Source organism: Oreochromis aureus, linkage group 19, assembly GCF_013358895.1.
Source record: "Oreochromis aureus strain Israel breed Guangdong linkage group 19, ZZ_aureus, whole genome shotgun sequence".
In the NCBI taxonomy this organism is placed as follows: Eukaryota; Metazoa; Chordata; class Actinopteri; order Cichliformes; family Cichlidae; genus Oreochromis; species Oreochromis aureus.
This window is the reverse complement of record NC_052960.1, coordinates 12,039,491-12,060,324: the sequence shown is the minus strand read 5'-3', so window position 1 is coordinate 12,060,324 and position 20,834 is coordinate 12,039,491. Positions and strand designations below refer to the sequence as shown.

The following is a 20,834-nucleotide window of genomic DNA, read 5'->3' as shown; positions in this document are numbered from 1 at the left end:
AAAGAAAAGTAAGTGATGAACATGTAGCTCTTCATCCTGTGCTGGTCCAACCCTGACTGCAGGAGGGCCTGACTGCCAAGCAGCCTACATGAGAGGAAAAAGTGACTAAAAGGGTCTGCGATTTCCAGCAGGATCTGAGCAAAAGACCTCAACTCTGTCCAAAGCTGTGAAGGCATGAATGTGCTTTAGCAAAAGCCTGACGCATTCGCTCATTCACACGTCAAACAAGTTTCCCTTCAATGGAGAGCTCTTTCTTCACTGGCTCTGATTCAGTGGAAATGCAAATGTTAAGGCCTTGCCTTGATTTGATGGAACGATCCGTTTTGTCAGTCTGCCTTCCCAACCAAACCTCGGCCTCCGACCCCACCCCCAACACCCTTAATGACGCTCACTAAATGAACCATAGCGCTGTCACTCAGCCCAGTGCTTTCCAATGCCAACCTGACATTCAGCTGCCATCAGTCCCTTCCCTGCATATACACATAGTCAGTTTAGCAAATTCAGTATTGCAATTTAAAAAAACTGTAACTTTAGACTGCCAGCTATGCTTTGAGAAATGTGTTAAAAGACAGCAAGAAGGTCCTCAAAGCAAATTTACATTACTCTATCTTGATCATTTCATTTACTAATGTTAAACTACCTCACAGAGACTCAGCTTAGTACCCTAATGTATTCTCTTAGGAGAGGACTGGGAGTGAGATCTTTTCCTCCTTCAGCCCCCAAAAAAGATGCTTGCCCAGAATCGGTGAGTGTATTTTAAAAGCTTGTTTAGCTATAAACACTGTAAGAATTTGGCATGGTACAAGCAAACAAAAATCAACCAAGAAGAGTTTTCGCCAAATCTTTGAGGAGGGCCTCAGTGGAGGTTGGAGAAACTTTAAGCCTATTTTCACATTCATACAAAATAGAACTAATAAATAGAGCTAAGTCAGACTTCATAATTTGCACCTATAAAGACTACTAGCCTGCTTAAGAGTTCTGATTTCTCTCCGGCAATGTAGTTTCAGTGAGGTCAAGCTGTTGAGGATATTCTACATTAATACCTGGACTTTAATCCACTTCCTGTTAAGCAAACTCTAGACCTGACACAGAGAACAATGAAGTCACACAAGAAAAGCCCGGTGAAACTTAAGCTTAACAAAGTGCGGCGCGCGCACACGAGCAACACAACACACTCACAAGACAGGTCTTAAATTCCCGCCTTAGGCAGTACACTCACAGGTTCTGAATGTCCTTATTTGGAGTGCGAGAGAGTGATTGGAAGAAGGGTGATGAAGCCACTTGCCGACAGTGCCAATTGAGGCAGGGCCACAGCAGCTTTGTGCCAATTAGTGCATTCGGGCGTGTGAAGAAGACAAACCCTCTTACAGGTAGGTAGGCATGGCTCTGCTGAAGGGCCCCGGGGCCAATTGGGACTCGAAGCCAATTGATTTGACAGGGCATGTTAATGACCCATATTCTCAGTAGCTGGTGCAAGGTGTGGTAGCAAGGAGGGAGGAGATGGAAAATTTTTTCTCTACTTCTCTTCTACAAACACAAATCTGTCAGCGCACCATCATGTAACTAAACAAACTCCAGTTTTATTATGCTTACATAAAATGCTGAAGTCAGAGCCTGTCATAAATAAATTACAGGTTAAAAACAAAGATGAGTGAAACCTTCATATTTGATGGGCAACTCGACTGCTATAAAATCCTACGAGTGTGCATCATGAAAAGTTACATTTTAAACCCATCTTTGTTCCGTTGCTTGGAAAGCACAGCCATAAAAACTGCCTACTCGACAACCTAATCTTTCAGCAGACTGATGACTCAGGATCAACCTGTGTCCTCAAGCTGCCTGTCCACTCGTCTGTCTTTGTTGGTAAAAAAGAGCCATCGTGTGGTTAAAGAAGTGAGCTGCAGCTTGCTGTGAACACATGAGAAGTACCTGCTATAATATAAACACCTATAGGCCAGGGGTTTACACTTTATAAAGGCAACAGTGAAGATTTACAGTAATTCTGAGGATTGCTTGCATAATTAACCATGATCCTGATAACCGTGATAGAGGCATGCACTCAGAAACACGGAGTTTATAATCTAGGTCACTGCAATTTACACTCTAAAAATGGGCTAAAAATGCAGTATTATAAACAATAATGCTATAAGACTACAAGGTTCTGTGTTACATGGTTCACTACTGTGATTTAGATGTAAATATGTCAACTAGTAGCCCTGAAACAAGGAAAAAGGTGAAGTGATTCACTGAAAGCTGTGGAAACATAAAGGTGTATAAAGTATACAAGGTAAAACCAAAAAGGTTTGTGGATTTCTAATCAGCTTGAAAGTCAATATTTGGTATGATTTGTGACCTTTATTCTTCCACACAGCCTGAATTCTCTTAGGCATTGTCATTTCTTTTAGTAGTGTTCAGGAATAGTTTTCCAGGTGTCTTGTAGGACAATCAAAGTTGGCATTTTTCTCGATTCAACTAGAGAAATGTGAATAAATTATATGTTTTTGCAACAGGCTGCAAGTACTAGTACTAGTTGGTTGCTATGTTCTTAGGTGTAGACACGACACTGCTTTATGGTCCTGTTTTTATGCTTAAATGAGTCATAGGTCAGTGTTAAGTGGCTTAACAAACAAAAGGCATTCCTCTGAAAATGGTCAAGTACAACGACTGGACTGAAAATGAGTGGGAAAAGAAGCCAAAGAAAAACGTCAAAAAACCTTTGGACAGCCTGGAGTACCACGGAGTTGATGTGTGTTTAAGGTCTCTTAACTATAGACTGTAGGTTTGTGTTTTCCCATGAAAAGTCGTTTTAATTTGAATGTTTGTTTTTGAAAAACTTTTCATCACCTCACCTGTTTAATCATAACAACCTTTAAAATGAAGAAAACCATGACGAATACCGGTCTGAGTCGTACGTGTTTCTTTGTTGCTAATTTGCATATAGTTGGTGTTTGGACACGTTAGCATGCAAGTTAGCATTCCGCTAACAAGCCAATAGTCTTATTAAAGCATCCCTTTGCCGTCTCTCTACAGCAGGTGTAGGCTACAGATGATACAATATTTGAAACAAAACCAAGAAAGTTCTCCACAGAGTACTCACCCTTATTCTGCAGATTTTGAAGTCTCCTGAAAAACTTTACTCATTTCCTGAATGGAAAATATTTTGCAAGATTAAAACTACATAAAAATAAAGAAAATGACAGAGAGAGGAGGAGGGATGGCAGATAGTGAATCAGGAAGTGCAGAGGATTAGTAAGGAGGAAGTAGGGAAGCTATGAAGAGGATGAAAAATGGAAAGGTGGTTGGCTCAGATGACATGCCTGTGGAGATATGGAGATTTCTGGGAGAGGGGGCAGTGGGCTTTTTAACCAGACTGTTTAAAAACAATCTTAGAAAGTGAGATAATGTTTGAGAAATGGAGAAATAGTGTACTGGTACAGAGTTTTTAAGTGTGAGATGATGTGCAGAGCTGCAATAACTACAGAGGGATAAAGTTGATGATACCATGAAGCTATGGGAAAGAGTTATTGATGCTGAGGATGTTGACGGTGAAGTACAGAGGTCAGAATAAATTACACTGTGTCTCTGTGGATCAAGCAAAAGAATGTGATTGTGTCTGCTACAGTTTCAGATGTGACCCTGTGAAAATATTCCTGAAGGAAAGCACTAGAACATGGAGTGACCTTGAAGTTCTCACTCCAGTTACTCAATCACAGGGAAAGTTGCTCATCCCTTGAGGATATGAGCATTTTTGTAAAGCACGTTTGATGGCCTGCTCTGTGATTTTGCATAAGCAGCAATTAGCTCGATGTTAAGAATTCAAACGTTCAAACAAAGACTTACACCTGCTTAATCTCAGACTGCAGATGTTTTCCAACGCTGAAGGAGGGTTTTAATGTGTGAGCTGTTCCCAAAAAAACCCTTTTATACAAGTTTGTTTTATGTTCAAACAGTATGGATGTAAAACAACTGATTTCATCGTCCCATTTACTTTTAATTCTGGGTCTTTAGCCAAGCAGGAGAAAAGATTTAGTTGTGTTACTTTTCAGGATTGGCTATGACCTGATCCAGAGGGAAATCTCTGCTATGAGCTACTGTACAGATATTCATTGTACCCAGAGGATGAACCCTGAAGAATCTGGGGTTGTCTTTAAGTGAAATGTGAGTAAATGTATACATTTTGTTAATAGAGAGCATTTAAAAAAAAAAAAAAAAGGTTCCATACAAACAAATATCAAGATCCAATAAATATATTTAATCCCAGCAACTGATAAATCATACATGAACAAAAAACAAAATGAGTGATATACAGTACAGTGATTTCACTAAAAACCTGTACATTTTTTTCTCTTTAAAGCAACTGTTACAGTGCATGGGGGGCTAATAATCAGCAAGTTAAAATCTGAGTTTGACAAGATAATTTTTGCACATGCACACTGGAGGTAAAAATACCAGAGTATCAACTTTAGCACACTTTACATGCACACACAGAGACGGTGTCTCTGTACAACACCCTATGCACACTCAACACGCCTTCATTCACATATTGCAGAGAATACACTTGCATGTTCTTGTAATTTCTTTCATTAAAGCAGTAGTACTAATTAGCTGCATACCATATTGTAGTTCATTGGATTTTAAAGAGAAGTTAAACATAGCTGGGGCATAGATTATATTGCTTTTAAGCCTCTTGAGTCACATATGAAATAAACATGTTAAAGTCAGATAAAAATGCCATGGGGTTAAAACCACAACATGTTTTTTGCTTTTTGTTTTAATTTTCACGAGTTTTTGTCTACACATTGTGTTTTTCTTTGTAGCAGATAATAAAAGTTGTTTTCAGTATATCCACTGGGTGGCAGCACTTCATCCCAGCTTTGAGAGACAGTGAAGGGAAGCCACTGCGTTTCAGTGTCGCCACACGGATGAAGGTCACCGTTTTACAGAGTCCATCAGTTTCTAATAACTGCTCAAGTCTAAGTTGATCAAGCACAGTGTGTTTTTCCTGTAGAACATATACTTTTCAGTAATTATATTCCCATAATTTCACGTGTGCTATCAGTCCTCCAGTACCTTGAAATCAAAGTTAAGTGTCTTACCTCTTTTACATTAAAACAGTTAGCACCACATAGAAAGAATGCCATCATTTCCTGCATATGGAGGCAAGCGTATGTACTTCTCTATCCTTCTACCTCTACAACTACCATTATTCTGTGTGGGTTACCTGCTTTTAAGACATGACAGTTAAAAAGTGTCAGAGTTTGAGCATTTTAAACTACTTGCACTGATAATACACTCTGTCTCACATGGAAACATCCAGCAGAATACCAAAGAGGTCAAATTACACATCGTGAATTTATAAAAGACATGAGCAACTAATTCCATTTTGGCTGAAATGTGAGTGTTTCTTCAGTAAATTATCAACAAATTCTGCTGTGCACTTCCTCTCCTTCACTTAAGTCAGCAACAAAAACAATGGGGACAGAAATGGAAACCTAAAGACCAATAATTCGATGACTCTTTGTAAATATGTGGAGAACACGAATGTCAAGTTTTTTCTTGGAAATCAATACTTCACCTTCGGTGTCCATCCATGAGATTCTTCGCTTCTTCACTTGTTCAGCAAACATATCCTACGTGTGCACTGTAACTGGGCAGGAAGGAGTATTGTGTTCCAGTGAATGACAATTAATACATGAGGCATGTGTGGCCTCGACAACATCAAAGCAAACAAAATGCAGACAGCGAGCCGTGTGCACGTTTTCGAACAGCTGCAAAAAAAAGCACATTACCGCGAAGCTTTGTGCTTTATGCTGATGGTCGTGACTCGTAACCATGACAGCAGAAAGGCGTCCCTGCATTTATTTGGTGCCATCATATAAGCTTGCAGACACACACACCTACAGTCAAACACAGTGGCGGAGAAGCTGCCATGCAAGGCCATGACCTGCTCAACGGGAGCAGTTTGGGTATCAACGTCTCACTCAAGGACACTTCATCATGCAGTCAGGAGACAACAGGCAGTCAACCCTGATAGCTGGTGGACCAGCTCCACCTTCTGAGCTACTGTCATTAACACACAAGCAGCAGGCTGATTGTGGAGACACACAGTATGGCTGCTGAATGAGCTCTGTAAAAAAAAATTTCACATTATATTGGAAGACAGTTTTTTTCATGCATTGTTTTTTGTTTTTTAGGCATTGTGGGTATTCTCTGACTGCAGAGAAACATTCGTCATGACATAAGCTGACAGATGGCGCATTGCTTCCTGGGTGGACGGTATTCTCTCAAAGGTGTCGAATACAAGTATTTTATTTTGAAAGTTCAGTCACTGCTAACCAGCTCACTCAGGCAAGCACTATATTGTGTATCGATACCAGCAGGCTGTGTCCTGTCACACACAAAAGCTCCTTATTTTTAGCCGTGAATGACCTTTCAAAATAAAATGCTGGTATACAGCACCTTTAAGGATCCTTTTGTAGCTACATTACTACAGTACTTTGAATAATACTAAAGGACAATATGTACATTTTAAAAAGGACATTTCACAACCGAGCTACTTTTTACTATGATTTCTAGACAACAAGCATTCTGCTTTAATATAGACTGATGTGCCCCTGAAAAAACATTAATAATGTATTTCTTCTTGAATTAATTCCTCCACAGGACAATCACAGATACTCTTTGCAACAGTAGTTCACTGTGGGACAGGAGAGAGAGCCCTGATCTCCTTAAGGTCAAGCCCACATGGAAATGGGTGGTGCGTTATGAAATGCAGCAAACACAGCAGCATGTAGTTAGCTGTACCCCTGTGTTAACAGTGTGTGATTTGGGCATTTAAAGCCCCAGTTAGGTGTTTGTTATCTGGCTGTTGTGATACTCTTTACATCTCTGCATACCAGCCCACAGCTGTCTGTCTTCACCTCACACAGCTGAGGGGTAGGACTGCTTATGAAAAGGAGGGTCGGATTGGGCTGGTTTGGATTGTGTCCTTCTATCAATTCCTTGATTCATTCTGCTTTAAGGTAGCCATTGGAATCATTTCCCATCCCTCTGCTCCTCTCTCTCCTTCTCCCACCCCCCACAGTCCCTCCATTCCCTCGGCCACCCCCAGCATCTGATTGATGGTTTGACCAACCGTCCTCGGGCCCTTCGTGAAAGCGCAGCCTCAGCGTTTTGCGGATGACGAGGCGCTCCACAATGAAGGATGCGCAGAACCAGGGCACCGCGTACTCAGCCGTGATCAGTCCCATAAAGTTGTAGCGGAACTCAGAGTAGTCCCAAGGGCAGGCGTTGAATTGGCGCAGCAGCAGCCCCGTACCAAACTCCCACAGGTAGGTCCATAAAGTGTAGATGATGCAGCGCAGCAGCACGGGGCAGCGGCCGCGCAGCTTTAGGTACATCTGCTCCACGATGAGGATGCAGGTGCCATAGATGAAGAGCGCCCATACACTGGTCACGCCAGGGAACTTCCAGTTGCAGTTGACCACAAACTCCCAGGCTGCCGTAAACATCACCTCACAGAAGTAACCATGGATGGCGTACAGGTACCAGCGTGACAGCGCTGTCAGAGGAACGGGAGCCTCTGGGGTTTCCGATATCACCATCCTTCCTCTTCCCGCCTTCACACAGACTTTACTGTAGCAAAAAAACTAAATCTGAAGGAAAAGAGAGAAAGAAAGATGCAGAAAGATGACAAGCAGGCAACAAGACTGTTTTTGTCTCCATTTTTTGGTCAGGATATGTATTAATTCTAACAATTTTCAAGTTGTAATCTTTAGATTGTATTTATAGTTGGCATTCTTTCTGCTATAGTTATTTAATGTATTAACATCCATTTCTTGTTTTCATTGTTAGTGTCTCTTTCCATCATATCAGAGCTGTACTGACTTTTTGATCATGCAAACGTCAAGGTATGCTGGTTTTTGTGTAGGAAGGAAGAAAATCAGTCGACTGGAGCAGTCAAACTATTGAGGAGTGGAGATTTGGATATTAAGAAAAACAAGAGCGAAATATGAAAGTGCAAAATGTCCAGGACAGAAACAGCTGCATAAAACTGATAACACAACTTCAGCTCTGCACAGACAGCATGCTAACACAAAGGTAGCAAAGAAGCATGCAGACTCTGGTCCAGCATCCAGAGCCTGTTCCTCAGTTGGTAACACAGGCAGCGATATCAGGCGTGTGACCTTCATTTCTATCTGCACATATTTCAAAAGTAGAATCGGTTTGAAAACTCTTTAGGCTTGTTTTCAAATTTGCTTTGTTTTTGTCCGTTTTGCGTTTATATTTAAAAACTAAAAAAGATCTTGTGTGTCCTCTTTAGGATAGAGATGTAATGGTGTGTGGGGCTGTAGCCTCAGGTTTATGTTGTTAACTGATAATTATGTGATAATGTATTTCAAGTAATATAATAATCCGTGTAACACATTATTTTCTCTGGCAAGTAATTACATAGTAATTACAGTAATTTGTAATATACTACAGGGTTTCTTTTTAGTGAAACTCCAACCCTGGGTGTGTTGAAAACTATTCACACATGTGTCTCCTGTACTGTTTGACTTTCTACATTCACACCTATTTTTCATTGCAACTTGACCGCAGTGTGAAGGTAAGACAGCAGGGATTATATTGTTTTTCAGTTTCCTTTTCATTTGTTTATGAACTTGTCTGCACTCTTTATGAGTTTGGCCCCCAAAGAAACTCTATCAATATCTTGCTGGAGAGTCTGAAAACAACATACAACAACAAACATACATTACTTTTCCTTATTTTAAATAATACAGCTCCTGCCAACTTCTGAAGTAGTGATGACACAAGTGTAAGCTGTCTGGGGTCTACAGCTATTTGCTGTTATCTTCATTAACAACAGTTTGCCAGGACTGATATCTTGAGGATTTCAACTTTAATTGCAAATGGTGCCAAGCCATAGTTCAATTAAGGACAAGGTGATGAAATACTGTACTGACATCAGGAAGATTAAATTAGAGACTAGAGGGCTGCAGAGCACTTAAACTCTACGCCCTTCCCTCAGCTGATACTATTTACTGAGTGACTGCGGGTGTTTCTTATGTAAGGTATAGCTTCATCATCTGACTACCTACATCATGTGCTCTTTTTCTAAATCCTGCAGCTTGACACACACAGGCTTTGGTATCAGGTATCAGAAGGCCCACGCAGGGCTAGATCCTTCCTCTATTTAAACACTGCATGTCCAATAAAAAAAAACACACAAAAGGAAAACAGCTCCATACTGGCAGGTTCAAGGACTACATAGTTTATAAGACCACTGTGTGTATATATCATCTGCTATACAATGCTTCCAGAGGAAACTGTCTCATAGTGGCAGTTATTATACAATACCTCATAACCGGTCTGTTAAATACAAGCTCTGAGAGAGGTTAGGAGTACAAAAGCTGGTTTGAAGAACAAAAGCTGATTTTTTGGGTCTATTTATTCCTTCAAAGGTTTGCTGGGGCCCAGAGTGAGTCCCTGGGGATTAGCACATTTCTCCCAAACAAGAAACAACGGTTTCATGTGAGGAACTGGGCCACAGCGATGGACCAACTGACCTCCCTAAACCCTTTATACCATCTTTTTGTGGCTCCCTGGGAAATACTCTCCTTCTCATCCCTTCCAGCATGACTGGGTCAGCCAATAGTTGTCAAATATTGTGAGCATAAGTTTTAGCCTTTTGCAACAACTGGTTCCCGTTAAAGGGTTTACTGCGTCAGAACAGCTCCTTGTGATCTTTATGAAAATAATCAAGTAAATTTCCCTTTAGCGCCTAAAGGATAAGGACATTAATGAAATCTTAGCACTTATCGTTAAAGTGGAAAAACACTGAAAGTTCAACTCATTCTCACATTCAGGGTTCTGAAATGACACTGAACTATCGAACATGTAGCAAGTGAACTGGTGTTGATGGGTATATGTTATTGGGATGGAGCCAGGCTAGCAGGTTCCACTTCTTTCCAGTCTGTGCTGAGTATGCTGATTCGATTCAAGCTTAAGCCGTATAGCAGGGGTGGGCAACTCCAGGCCTCGAGGGCCGGTGTCCTGCAGGTTTTAGATGTGTCCTTGATCCAACACAGCTGATTCAAATGGCTAAATGACCTCCTCAACATGTCCTGAAGTTCTCCAGAAGCCTGGTAACGAACTAATCATGTGATTCAGGTGTGCTGACCCAAGGTGATATCTAAAACCTGCAGGACACCGGCCCTCGAGGCCTGGAGTTGCCCAGCCCTGCCGTATAGTCTGTGATCAGACATGAGTGGTATGGATCTTCTAATCTCACTCTCGACGTGATAGTGACTTTACCAAAATGTTAAAGGTACAATGCTGTTTCACTGTATTCACCGACTGTGTGTGCAGGATTAGAGAAGACCACTTAGTCTGAAAAAACAAACCATTGCCCAAGTGCACAAACTTGCATTATTTTTAATAACCAGCAGGGGGCAATACCTCCAGCTGCATGAAGATAAAGCCTATGATAGTAGGCTTCCTAATGCTATATTGACTTACTTTCTCAGTAGAGCAGACAGGGGTAAGGTGAGAGCAAGATGAGTATGCCTGCTAGTCCATGGCACCACCTATACCTGACACTTGACCCAGTTTACTTTCCATGTAATTTGCAGCTTCCTCTTCTGAAACACTTCAAAACAAAAGTCATCCTTCAGGAGTAGATTTCCACAAAAAACACAACAACAAAAAAACAAAACAAAACAGTTAAATACCTGTAGTTAGTGGTTAGCTTTATGCATTTTATTCATAGTATCACGTAGTGTAATCAGGCACTCATTAACCTATATCCAAAGAGGATTTCAAACCAATTCTGCGTGAGATGACCAAATCACAAAAGTATTGGATACTATATATATATATATATATATATATCCCACTGTGGCCAAAGCACATGCCCATAGGGGGTCGTATAAATGTAGATGTTTTCTCTGTATTCTCTGTATTATTGTAGGGTCTTTAAACTACAATATAACACGCCTTGTTGTGATTTGGTGCTATATAAATAAAAGTGAATTAAATTGAAATGAATTATTCTACTGTCAAGAGGATGAGGGAACATTCAGTAAAGATGCGGTTATTAAGAAACCTTGACTTTCTGGTCTGAATACATTAGAACTTATAAAAAAATATGATAGCACTAATCTTTACCATTGGTGACTGGTTTTTATTGGAGTTAAGATCTGTGGCCACTGCTGATACCTTTAAAAAGAAGCTTAAGACCCACCTTTGCAGGCTTGCTTTTATTTAATTTGATCTATTTATGCCATTTATACCATACCTGGGGGAACCTGGATACTAATGTTTATTGATGATTGCGGGTATAAGTAGCAGGATGAATTCTGTGTGTACAGGGATATACCCTCTGCTCAGATTTAGCCAAACGCTGCAAAACCGATCAGACTGTGCTTCACTGGGCAAATAAATAATGACTCAAAGCAAAGTGCAAAAAGCAACATAAGTGTGCAACTTGTCCATTGGCTCTGGGCTTCAGGCAGGCATTGGCTGTGAAAGATTTGCATCCAAATTGAATCTTCTAGAAGCTTCTGAAAACGGGGCATTATGCATGAAGATGGATGTAAATCTTTACACTTTTGTTAAAGCTCTTGAATAAAAGCTGAGATCATATTTTTATAGAATGCATGTAGAGGCAACATGTTTACAAATGTGTCAGAAACATATGGACCTAAATGTAAATCATGGTCCTATTTAAAATAAAATTAGCAGGATGCCTTTGAGATATGTTTACTTTGTCACTGAAAAGTCAGCGTAATAAGACCACATTCTCAGTTTCTCAGTTGATCTCCCTCCCACTTATAGTAGGGGGGAAATAAAGAACAAGACTGTGGTGATGGTCAAAATGTTGAACTGAAAATGGCCTTAAAAGAGTTCACAAACTAATAATCTTCCCATTCTCACTCGAGTATCACATGCCTTAATTCTATTCCCACACTTTCTTCTTTCAGTTCAGTTCCCCCTTCTCTTTTTTTTTTGCTTCACTGACAGCAGTCTCATGCCCACTAAGACGCTAATGACGAAAAATATGCGAGGCGACATTCAGCCGTCTAACCCTGGACTTTGTGCCAAAGGGCCTATAGATATATTCCGGGGCGAAAGAAAAGGCTTAAAATGATTAGTGGAGTAGTGCAGCAAACATGACTTGCTCTTAGCTTTATATAAAAAGAAATCATTTTCATTGAAAGTATTGAAAATATCTGGGTTGTTTCTTTCTCTTCAGTAGGTTCCTCTGCTGTTGTAAAGGTTTTTTGGTTCTACCAAAAGGTTCAATATCCATAATTATGTATTTAATATCTTCAGTGCCTCCTGGAAATATATATCAGGGACCTCAATATTATCAGACTCGCTGAAACGTTCAGCTGTCCAACCTGTTCTTTACACTGCATTTTAAAGTGTTAACATAAAGATAAGATTACAATGGAAATCTCTCTGATTGTTTACTGTGCAATGTGTACTTGCTTATGCAGTTTCGTAATCGTGCAATCCTTTTTCTTAGTTTTTTGTACCATATTGTGATGAACGTGGGGAACTTGAAGCAAAATGGTAACATCCTCATCCACCTTCACTACCTCTGCTCCATGTAGCCTCACTGTTACACCTGCCTACCGCTAATTCACACACAGCTTCTACTGAGCTTCATTTCTCATACTTGCACATACTTCTCTGCCACTCCTGACTTCCTCATGCAGTACCGCAGTTCCTCTCTTGACATCTTATCTTATGCGTTCTCTAGGAAGCATATGATGGCGCCCTCACCAGTGTGTCATTTGGCACACCATGAAAAGAAAAAATACGGCAAAGAACACCCAGGACTTTTGAGTAGCTATAATGATACATCAGACGAGAATGGGACAACATTCCCTCCCGGAAGTCCAAGAAAGAAACAAGAAAGAAAAATGAGATGTTACACAAATACGGCCTAACCTTTGTGAGACATGTTGCTGTCATCAAATTCAAAATGAGCTAGTGCTTTTTTTTCCTCAAAAGCTTTTCTGGAATTGAAAACATTAAACTGTGACGTGAAAAAAATACTTTTGTTACTTTAGTAATTTGAATCAATTTTAAATTCGGTGCCTTGTATCCCTAAAATCACTGGGAGGTTGTTTTATTATATGTTGAATGTTAACAGTGGACACCACAGACATTGCTACCTGACCTTTTTGCTCCATTTTTGCTTTTTTAGGCAAACAGTGGGGGGGCTGATGGGAAATCGGGGGAGAGGTACTTTTGATGACACATACAAAGCTCCCTTGCTGGTTGATGTGATTATATTGTCAGCATCTTAAAAGCTGACAGGACACCTCTGCTCCCTCCTTTAAATGTGTGCGTGTGTGTGTAGGCATATCTATTGACTTGTTGCCTCAGCATGACACAGTTCACACACTGGGTGCTATTTGATTCTGCTGCTGTTGCAGTTGTTGTAGGATATCGCCCACCAACCCGCAACCCCACCGGTTCTCTCATCGGGCCAAAGTATTGACCAGCAAGACTCTTTCCAGCTCCTGCTGCTGGGACCCGCATCGCCGTTGCACTCTATTGAGCCCCGCGACGGGACATCACAGTCTGATGGTGATCAGAATGGCAGATGTGATGGAGCTGCCCGCTTTGTAAACCTCAGTATGACCATGGGGAGACACAACACAGGCAGGGTGCTCTCTGAACTGAAAGAGGGGGAAGTGTAACCACGGATTAAGAGGGGTTTGCCTGAGGACATGAGGGTAAATACCATCTATGTGTGAGCTTTTAAATGAAAAAAAGCTGAGGGTCTGGTTGAAAACAAGGGTGTCAAGTCTCTGAGATGCATCTCTTGACAGCAGCGAAAAAAAAAGAAGAACGGCACAAATAAAACACACCAAAGCAGAATTCAGCCAAGGTCAATTTAAAAAAGAAAAGATACACACAGATACCTTTACATTACTAACAGTATGCTGACAGCTGTGAACTCTGACACCATATCAGAAACACACCACGCTGCAGCACAGGATAATCCCTTCGTGTACTATATATCTCCCTGTGGCACAGATCCCAGGCCTATGCAGACTTTTAGAAGGTCACTTTTTGAAGGCTGCAGTGGAGTGTATAGAAACCAGCAATATCCATTGCAGCTAAGCGTCAGTCACCAAGGTGACCTAACCACTGCTTCATCTCCACTGATGGAAACAGCACTGCAGGCGACATGCCCTTGATGTAATCAACTTGAAAATACTTACGCTTTAAAGCAAATGTATTTATGTTTTGTGCCTTCTTCTGCTGAAATACACCAGTCAGAATTGCAATGAGCACACATGATTAGCCACTGGTGCTAAAAATCCAGACAAGTTCCAGCTTCTTAAGTGAGATTTTCTAAATGATTATTAACCCATTAATTCCCCAAAGAGTGTACAGAATGCTGCTAGTTCTACGACTGGGAATCTGTTGGATTGCTGTCCCTTCCTTGGTCACCATTAGCTGATCCTGGTCAATACTGCTTTCTTAGAAGCATGATGAGCAAGTGGCAAGAAGTGTGTGTTTAACAGGGCCTACGTAAAAATGACGGATAAGAGTTAGGGGTGCAAGAAGGGGGATGGGAAAACCTACCGAGGCATCGCAAAGTAAACGGATCCCAATCGATTCCAGAAGGCAGGTCGATTACCCCTGAAACAGCAACCTGCCACTCACCTAAACAGCATCACATCTACCTTTTCTGTAAGATGAAGCAAATAAAAGTTCCAATACACCAAAATACGCTCAACAAGCCACATCTATATGGACTGATCTATTTACAGCTGATCCCAGTGCCTGCACTTAAAAGGCAGGGTATAAAACCTGGCATCAGTAAGACACGGGAATGTGATAAGCATTTAAATGTGAGGATGTACACTATCTTACAGTCTTAAAGGAATTCATCATGTTGGGCAGTCACACAAAGATAGAAGTGTTTTTTCGGCAATGCGAAAAACCAAGAAACTGCAGTGTGCAAACTGTGCAAATCCTTGGCCAGTTACTACTTTCTAAACTGATTTCCATGTCATTGCATTTGTATATTTATTTCATAATTTCTTTCCACTGTGATGCACTTTGCATTGTATTTCTGTATTTCTGCATATCATTGTTGAAGGTTATACATTTCTATAGCAATGCCATGCATTTACATTCCCTAGTGCCCACAACAGCAAGACAAGCCCAGGCATCTGAGAGGAAGAGCCTCATGTGGAGCCTCATCTGGAGCTACTTCAACAACTGTTGCTGCTAAAGGTGGAAACCACAAACTTGTTTCACCGCTTGAGGCAAAAAAGTACAAACAGGAGGAGATATTAACAGCTGGTGATGTGTGGTCCAAAAGTCAACAAATGACTCAACTGAGCATTGCTGGAGCACTTCATATGACAGGAAGAGAAAACAGTGGATGGAAATTATTGATGCCGTGACCGAGGGCTTTAAGGAGGTGGTTTAAAAGCTCGACCCAGGCTACACCATCCCAGGTAGAGAGGGTGTCTCGGTTTTATTATGTGACAGTTGCAAGGTTAAGTTGGTTGAGCTGTTAAGTTTAAAGTGATTATTTTATACTCATACTAACACTACCGAGGCTCCATTCATGCTTGGATTTGACTTGTGCTGTGGCACTGCTATTGCATTACAATCCTGCTGCTGCCACCTTGTTTTCCAATAGATTCGCAGTTCAAATTAGGAAGTATGTCAATGTCAGTAGTCACTGGAAAAGAAGGATGGAAACTGTCCTTTAGCTTCCTGAAAGCTGCAAGCATCAACAAAACACTATTTTTTTTCTATCAAAAAAAGGAATCCTCAGAAATATTATTATTGCTAATTTTCTAGAAATTTGACATAATTCTGAAGCTATTTTGCCAACCTTTATTAGGAGTATCATTAAATCTTGTTGTTCTTTATTCTTCACTGTACACCACTGACGTAAACTGTATATATAAACAGACGACAGAAGATCATTATTCTAAGAATCCTTATGATACTGTCATACTTGCTTCTCCATTTGTTTTATGTATAAGGCAGGAAATTTTCATTAGAATCTGTGATGGGGGAATGTTTGTATTTTGGTCTGAAAACTGTTGATAAACTAAGACTTTCCACTATCAACACAACCTTGGTGCTTCGGTTAGAGGCGATATACTGATGACATCAGATATACTGATGGATGTCACCTTTAAGTTAGCGCCATCTTTGGCAAAAAAATTTTATTCCAGTCTCTGGGTTTCACACTATCCATGATATATGCATGGATATATGCATGCATATATCATGCATGCATGCAACAAATGAAAACAGATGGAATTACGAGACAATGATACCTCGATGCTAAAGACAAAGACACACTTCTCCCTCCTTCCTTCACAGCATCCCCCTAATTCCAGAGATTCCCCGGGGGCACGTAAAGAATCCGAGCTGCTGATAGAGCGGGAGAGACGCCACGAGGACTAAAAGCCTGGACACAGCAGTGCCAACAGAGGCTCATATAACTTTATAGTAGGCATTCTTTCTATATCTGCAAGGTGAAAGCCTGAACAAAGCAAACAGAGCGGTGGGGGAGGAGTGCTCTCAATAAACCGAGTGGTATGAACGCTGAAGGGTTCATTCTCACTTTTAGAAACAAATATACCTGATTACCTCTCAATGACCTGATGAAGACTGCGATGAAGACTTTATTACACAAATCAGGTATTACTCAGATGTGTTGACAGAAAACTTTTTTAAAAGAAAAGGTGTTTTTTAATATAAGGATGTTTGGTGGCTGCAGTGTTTAATAATAATAATAATAACAATAATAATAATAATACATTTTATTTAAAAGTAGCGCCTTTCAAAGCACCCAAGGACACTGTACAATGAATAAAAGATATGTCTCCAGGGTCGCCTCTTTAAGTTATAGTTCCTGAAATTCATTAAACTGACGGTTACATTCTCGATTATATAAGCTTACAGTTATTCTGAATGGCCACACATAAAACGGGAACACAGAGTGCAGACTCTCCTGTAAAAGCACTCGGAGCGTTTCATTCAGTTGTACTCCTGAAAAGTGACAGAAATAGCTGAGGAGCGTCATGAATGAAACAGGAGGGCCTGACAAGAGGAGTGACTTCAACTCTTTACTGCTTTCTCACCTCATGCGGTGACGTGGGATTTCCAAAGCTATCTGACCATCAACGAGCAGTGCAGAGGAAGCATACTCTGTGCTGCTGGTAGGAATAACATTACGGAGAATGATGTCTAAAGATAACTGTGTTCGGGTATCCCGGAGGATGGAAATGCACTGGGTTGTTTTCTGTATAGTTAAACTGCATGTCCTTCTGTCATACTTCTTCTCTGCCAGCCTATATGTCAGTTTATCATCGCTCCTTATTACCCAATAAATATCTTAAGTATTACCCTTACATGCACAGACCTTCACAGTCCCCAAAATACTCTCATATTGTTTTCACAACCTTCCTCCAATCACACTCATTCCAGCTCTTGAGCTTTTTGCAATTTAATGAGACATTGGAGCTAAGCCCTCTATCCTGGGTAGCATAGGGGTCATGGACCGTAGATTAGAAATCTTGGAGCGGCTGTAAAGAAAGCAGGAGATTTACTGACATGGTCATCATGCTGCAATGGAGAGTAATGTCTTTAATGGAGGGGTGCAGGCGCATGTTAATCTTCTATCAGACAGCTTCGTAATCAATCTTTGACAGCGCATAATTGAGATTGGTCTCGGTGCACAGGTTTCAGAAGGGAAAAGATCTTTGAAAAACAAAAGAAGCTGAGTGCTGGACTGTCACCTGCTCTGATCAGAGTTTAATACTTAAGTTTTTTAGACCATAAACTCCATAAATCAAGATGTATCCAATAATGACAAACATGACACTAATGTGCTTAGTTGAGAACACAAAGACAACTTAATGGAAACGCGCATTTTTCACCAGCATATACCAAAGTGTATAAGCGCAAATACAGAATGAACCCATGCTTTGCGCCTCTTTTGTGCATGTATTATAGATGCCTCTATGTGGATGTAATTTGCGATCGATATCTTCAGTTCTCTCGCTCAGTGGTGGCTCTTTTTAACTAACTGAAGACTGTTAACGCAACCCTAAAAATATAAACGTACACTTACCGGCCACGTCATTCAGCCATCACAAGAGAGCAACAATGGAAGTAGACATGGTCACAATGATCTTTTGAAGTTCAAAGTGAGTATCAGAATGGGGAAGAAAGGTGATTTTGAACATGGTTTTGGTGCCAGTATTTCAGAAAGTGTTCATCTATTTTTCTGCGCAACCATCTCTGGGGTTTACAGTGACAGTTGTACGAAAAAGAGAAAATATCCAGTGAACAGCAGTTCTCAAATAACCCCTGTAGCAGTAGACCACACCAGCGGCCACTTTGGCCAGCTAAGAACATTAAACGGAGGCTAAAGTTTGCACAGGCTCACCAAAACTGGACAACGGAAGGCTGGAAACTGCTGCCTGGTCTGATGAGTTATCATTTCTGCTAAGACATTTACTTGGTAGGCTCAGGATTCACGGAAACAACATGAAAGCATGGATCCATCCTGTTTCGTGGATGACCAGTGGAAAAAATATAAAGTGAAACTAAGTTAAATGAACTTTACTGTGTGGTGAAAATGACAACAACAACAAAAAAAGCTGACACTGTTGTGCTGGTGTTGACTGAAATTCACTTTTTTATTGTCTAAAAAATGTGGGGCTGTGAAGTTTCCTTCATGTGTCTTAAAAAGTCTGATAACTCAAGAGGTTAGCAATTCACATATGTGTATGAAGACAGGTAACAGGTCCATTTGTACAGCTACGTTAATTTAGATGCCCACACGCTGATATTAACAGTTTTTTCGAGCATTTGCATTTCTACTGACGGGTCATTCGGGGAATCCTCACTGTGAAATCTAGTGAATGGCTTATAAATAGGTCCAAAATGTCAATAGAGTCAGTGTAAAAGGCTGAGGCGGGATATAGGTTATAGAGACAGCAGCAGCAGGGATTATCTCACCCCAAATGATAGTGAACTGCAGGCCTTACAAGGAATAAATCAATGAGGGATTTTGAAAATCCAAACCCCATATGGCACCGTGTTTCTGTAAAAACACATCCTACAGTGTGACCATGATGCAGAAGAGAAGTCATGACAGAAAAGAATCGCTTGTCTACTTGTAATTAGATGTCCAAAGTCATCTTATCCTGTCCCTGGAAAACTACGGGCCACTGCGCAGGCCCGCTGCCGAGACTCCGCTGCAGCATCACGCCTCCTTCCTACTGAGCAGTGCGGTATGGTTATCCTTGACAAATAATAATTAAAAAGCCAAGGTTCAAAACAGAGAGGGTTTGAAAACACTCGCTTTCCTCTGACAAAGCTTCCGCGTAATGAAAAAGACACACTTATACGCGCAGGCTGCTTTCATAATGCGCTCATGTACGCTTACATATCCTTATTTTAACAGGTGCAACAGCCTAACTGTGCACAAAACATGTTAGTAATGACCGGTTCGACCAGTTTTGACACAGGATGTCCAGCTGTTTTTCTCAGCCACAGTGTACTAAATTTGCGGCACGGTTAACAGAAACGCGGCTGCACAACTATCAACTTGCAAGGAAACACTCATTAGTAACAAGCGGGTGAAATTCCCACGGTTGGATACATTACGAAAACCTGCAAAATAATAACTGGGGAGCCTCACGAATACTTGTGTTGATCATGGCTATTCCTCCTAAATCCTAACATGTTGGCTACATGCCGCTGAGCTCCAGCAGACCGACGTGAATCATCGTCTGTGCATTTCGTTTACCTTTCGGCTGAGCTCTGCGGTGTCCCTCAGCACACAAGTCGGACGATCAAATGCATCTCCCCCGGAGAGATTGTCCTGGTTGACTCGGTGTCCGCTTCCTGCCGCTCATCTGCTGTCGCCGGCTTCTCCTCCACGGTGTCTCTACTGTCCGATGAAAATTGACACATTTTACTTCACTGCAGCAGCAGCGGCACCAGCAGCACATGCTCAGACAGACTCACGCAGTTCTTGCATCTTTTGGTTAACCGTTTCTGCACCGGAGCTCAGCGTGTGCGAGGCTTCAGGTTGTTTATTATTGGACTGGAAGTCAGGTGGAAGCCCTCTCATTCAGGTAGTGTAGTGTGAAGTCACAGGACGGAAGAAAACCATACACACACGCCCAGTTGGACAATGAATGGCCTACTTTAACAATTTAACTGAGTTAATCTCATGTAAACAACACAAGTAAAGACTTTTATGAAGGAATAGTTCTGCAAACACTTACTTGAAATGATGGATCAAGATTTCCGAGGCTAGTTTGGTCCTAACTTTCAATGAAGTTGGTTTAAAAGTTTTAAATGCAATTTTGTTTTTGATATCCATACCCTGGCAAAATACTTTAAGAGTCACGCTTTTATGCTTGTCCACTATTTTAAAATCCTACATCACAGCAGGTTTCACTATTATCTTGTAAAAACCTTCCATTTCACTGTTGGTGCTATTTTTCTGTCACAAATTAGGCTTGACAGTAGTCTCCACACTGTCTGCACTCACTTCTAAACCTCTCTTCTGCATCATCCCTTGCTTTAGACGATTGACCCCGGTTATTTAAACTGATCTATCTTCAATGTCTCTGCTCATTGCAGCTTGGCTGTTCTGTTTGTCTCCCTCTCATTCACACGCATATATTCTGTCTTGCTTCTACTGACTTTTTCCACTTTTCTCTAGAGCATACCTCCACCTCTCCAGGATTTCCTCCAGCTGCTTCCTACTCTCAATACAGATGACAAAGTCATCTCCAAACACCATA

The 20,834-nt window shown here is 41.0% G+C and overlaps 1 protein-coding gene and 1 long non-coding RNA gene across 2 annotated transcripts in view; both read right to left on the bottom strand.

Moving 5' to 3' along the window:
- LOC120434815 overlaps positions 1-3,183 on the bottom strand; it is a 120,144-nt gene extending 116,961 nt beyond the window's left edge. The window contains exon 1 of the long non-coding RNA XR_005609378.1: positions 3,098-3,183. This is a non-coding gene — a long non-coding RNA (uncharacterized LOC120434815). The remainder of the gene's footprint in view (positions 1-3,097) is intronic.
- Positions 3,184-4,231: 1,048 nt separating this feature from the next.
- tmem229b (transmembrane protein 229B) lies at positions 4,232-20,101 on the bottom strand. The gene is made up of 2 exons (XM_031736974.2): positions 19,826-20,101; positions 4,232-7,655 (listed from the first exon to the last, which is right to left on the bottom strand). The coding sequence occupies exon 2, from the start codon at positions 7,602-7,604 to the stop codon at positions 7,008-7,010; it is 597 nt and encodes a 198-aa protein (XP_031592834.2). The 5' UTR covers positions 7,605-7,655; positions 19,826-20,101; the 3' UTR covers positions 4,232-7,007.
- Between the last annotated feature and the right edge of the window lie 733 nt (positions 20,102-20,834).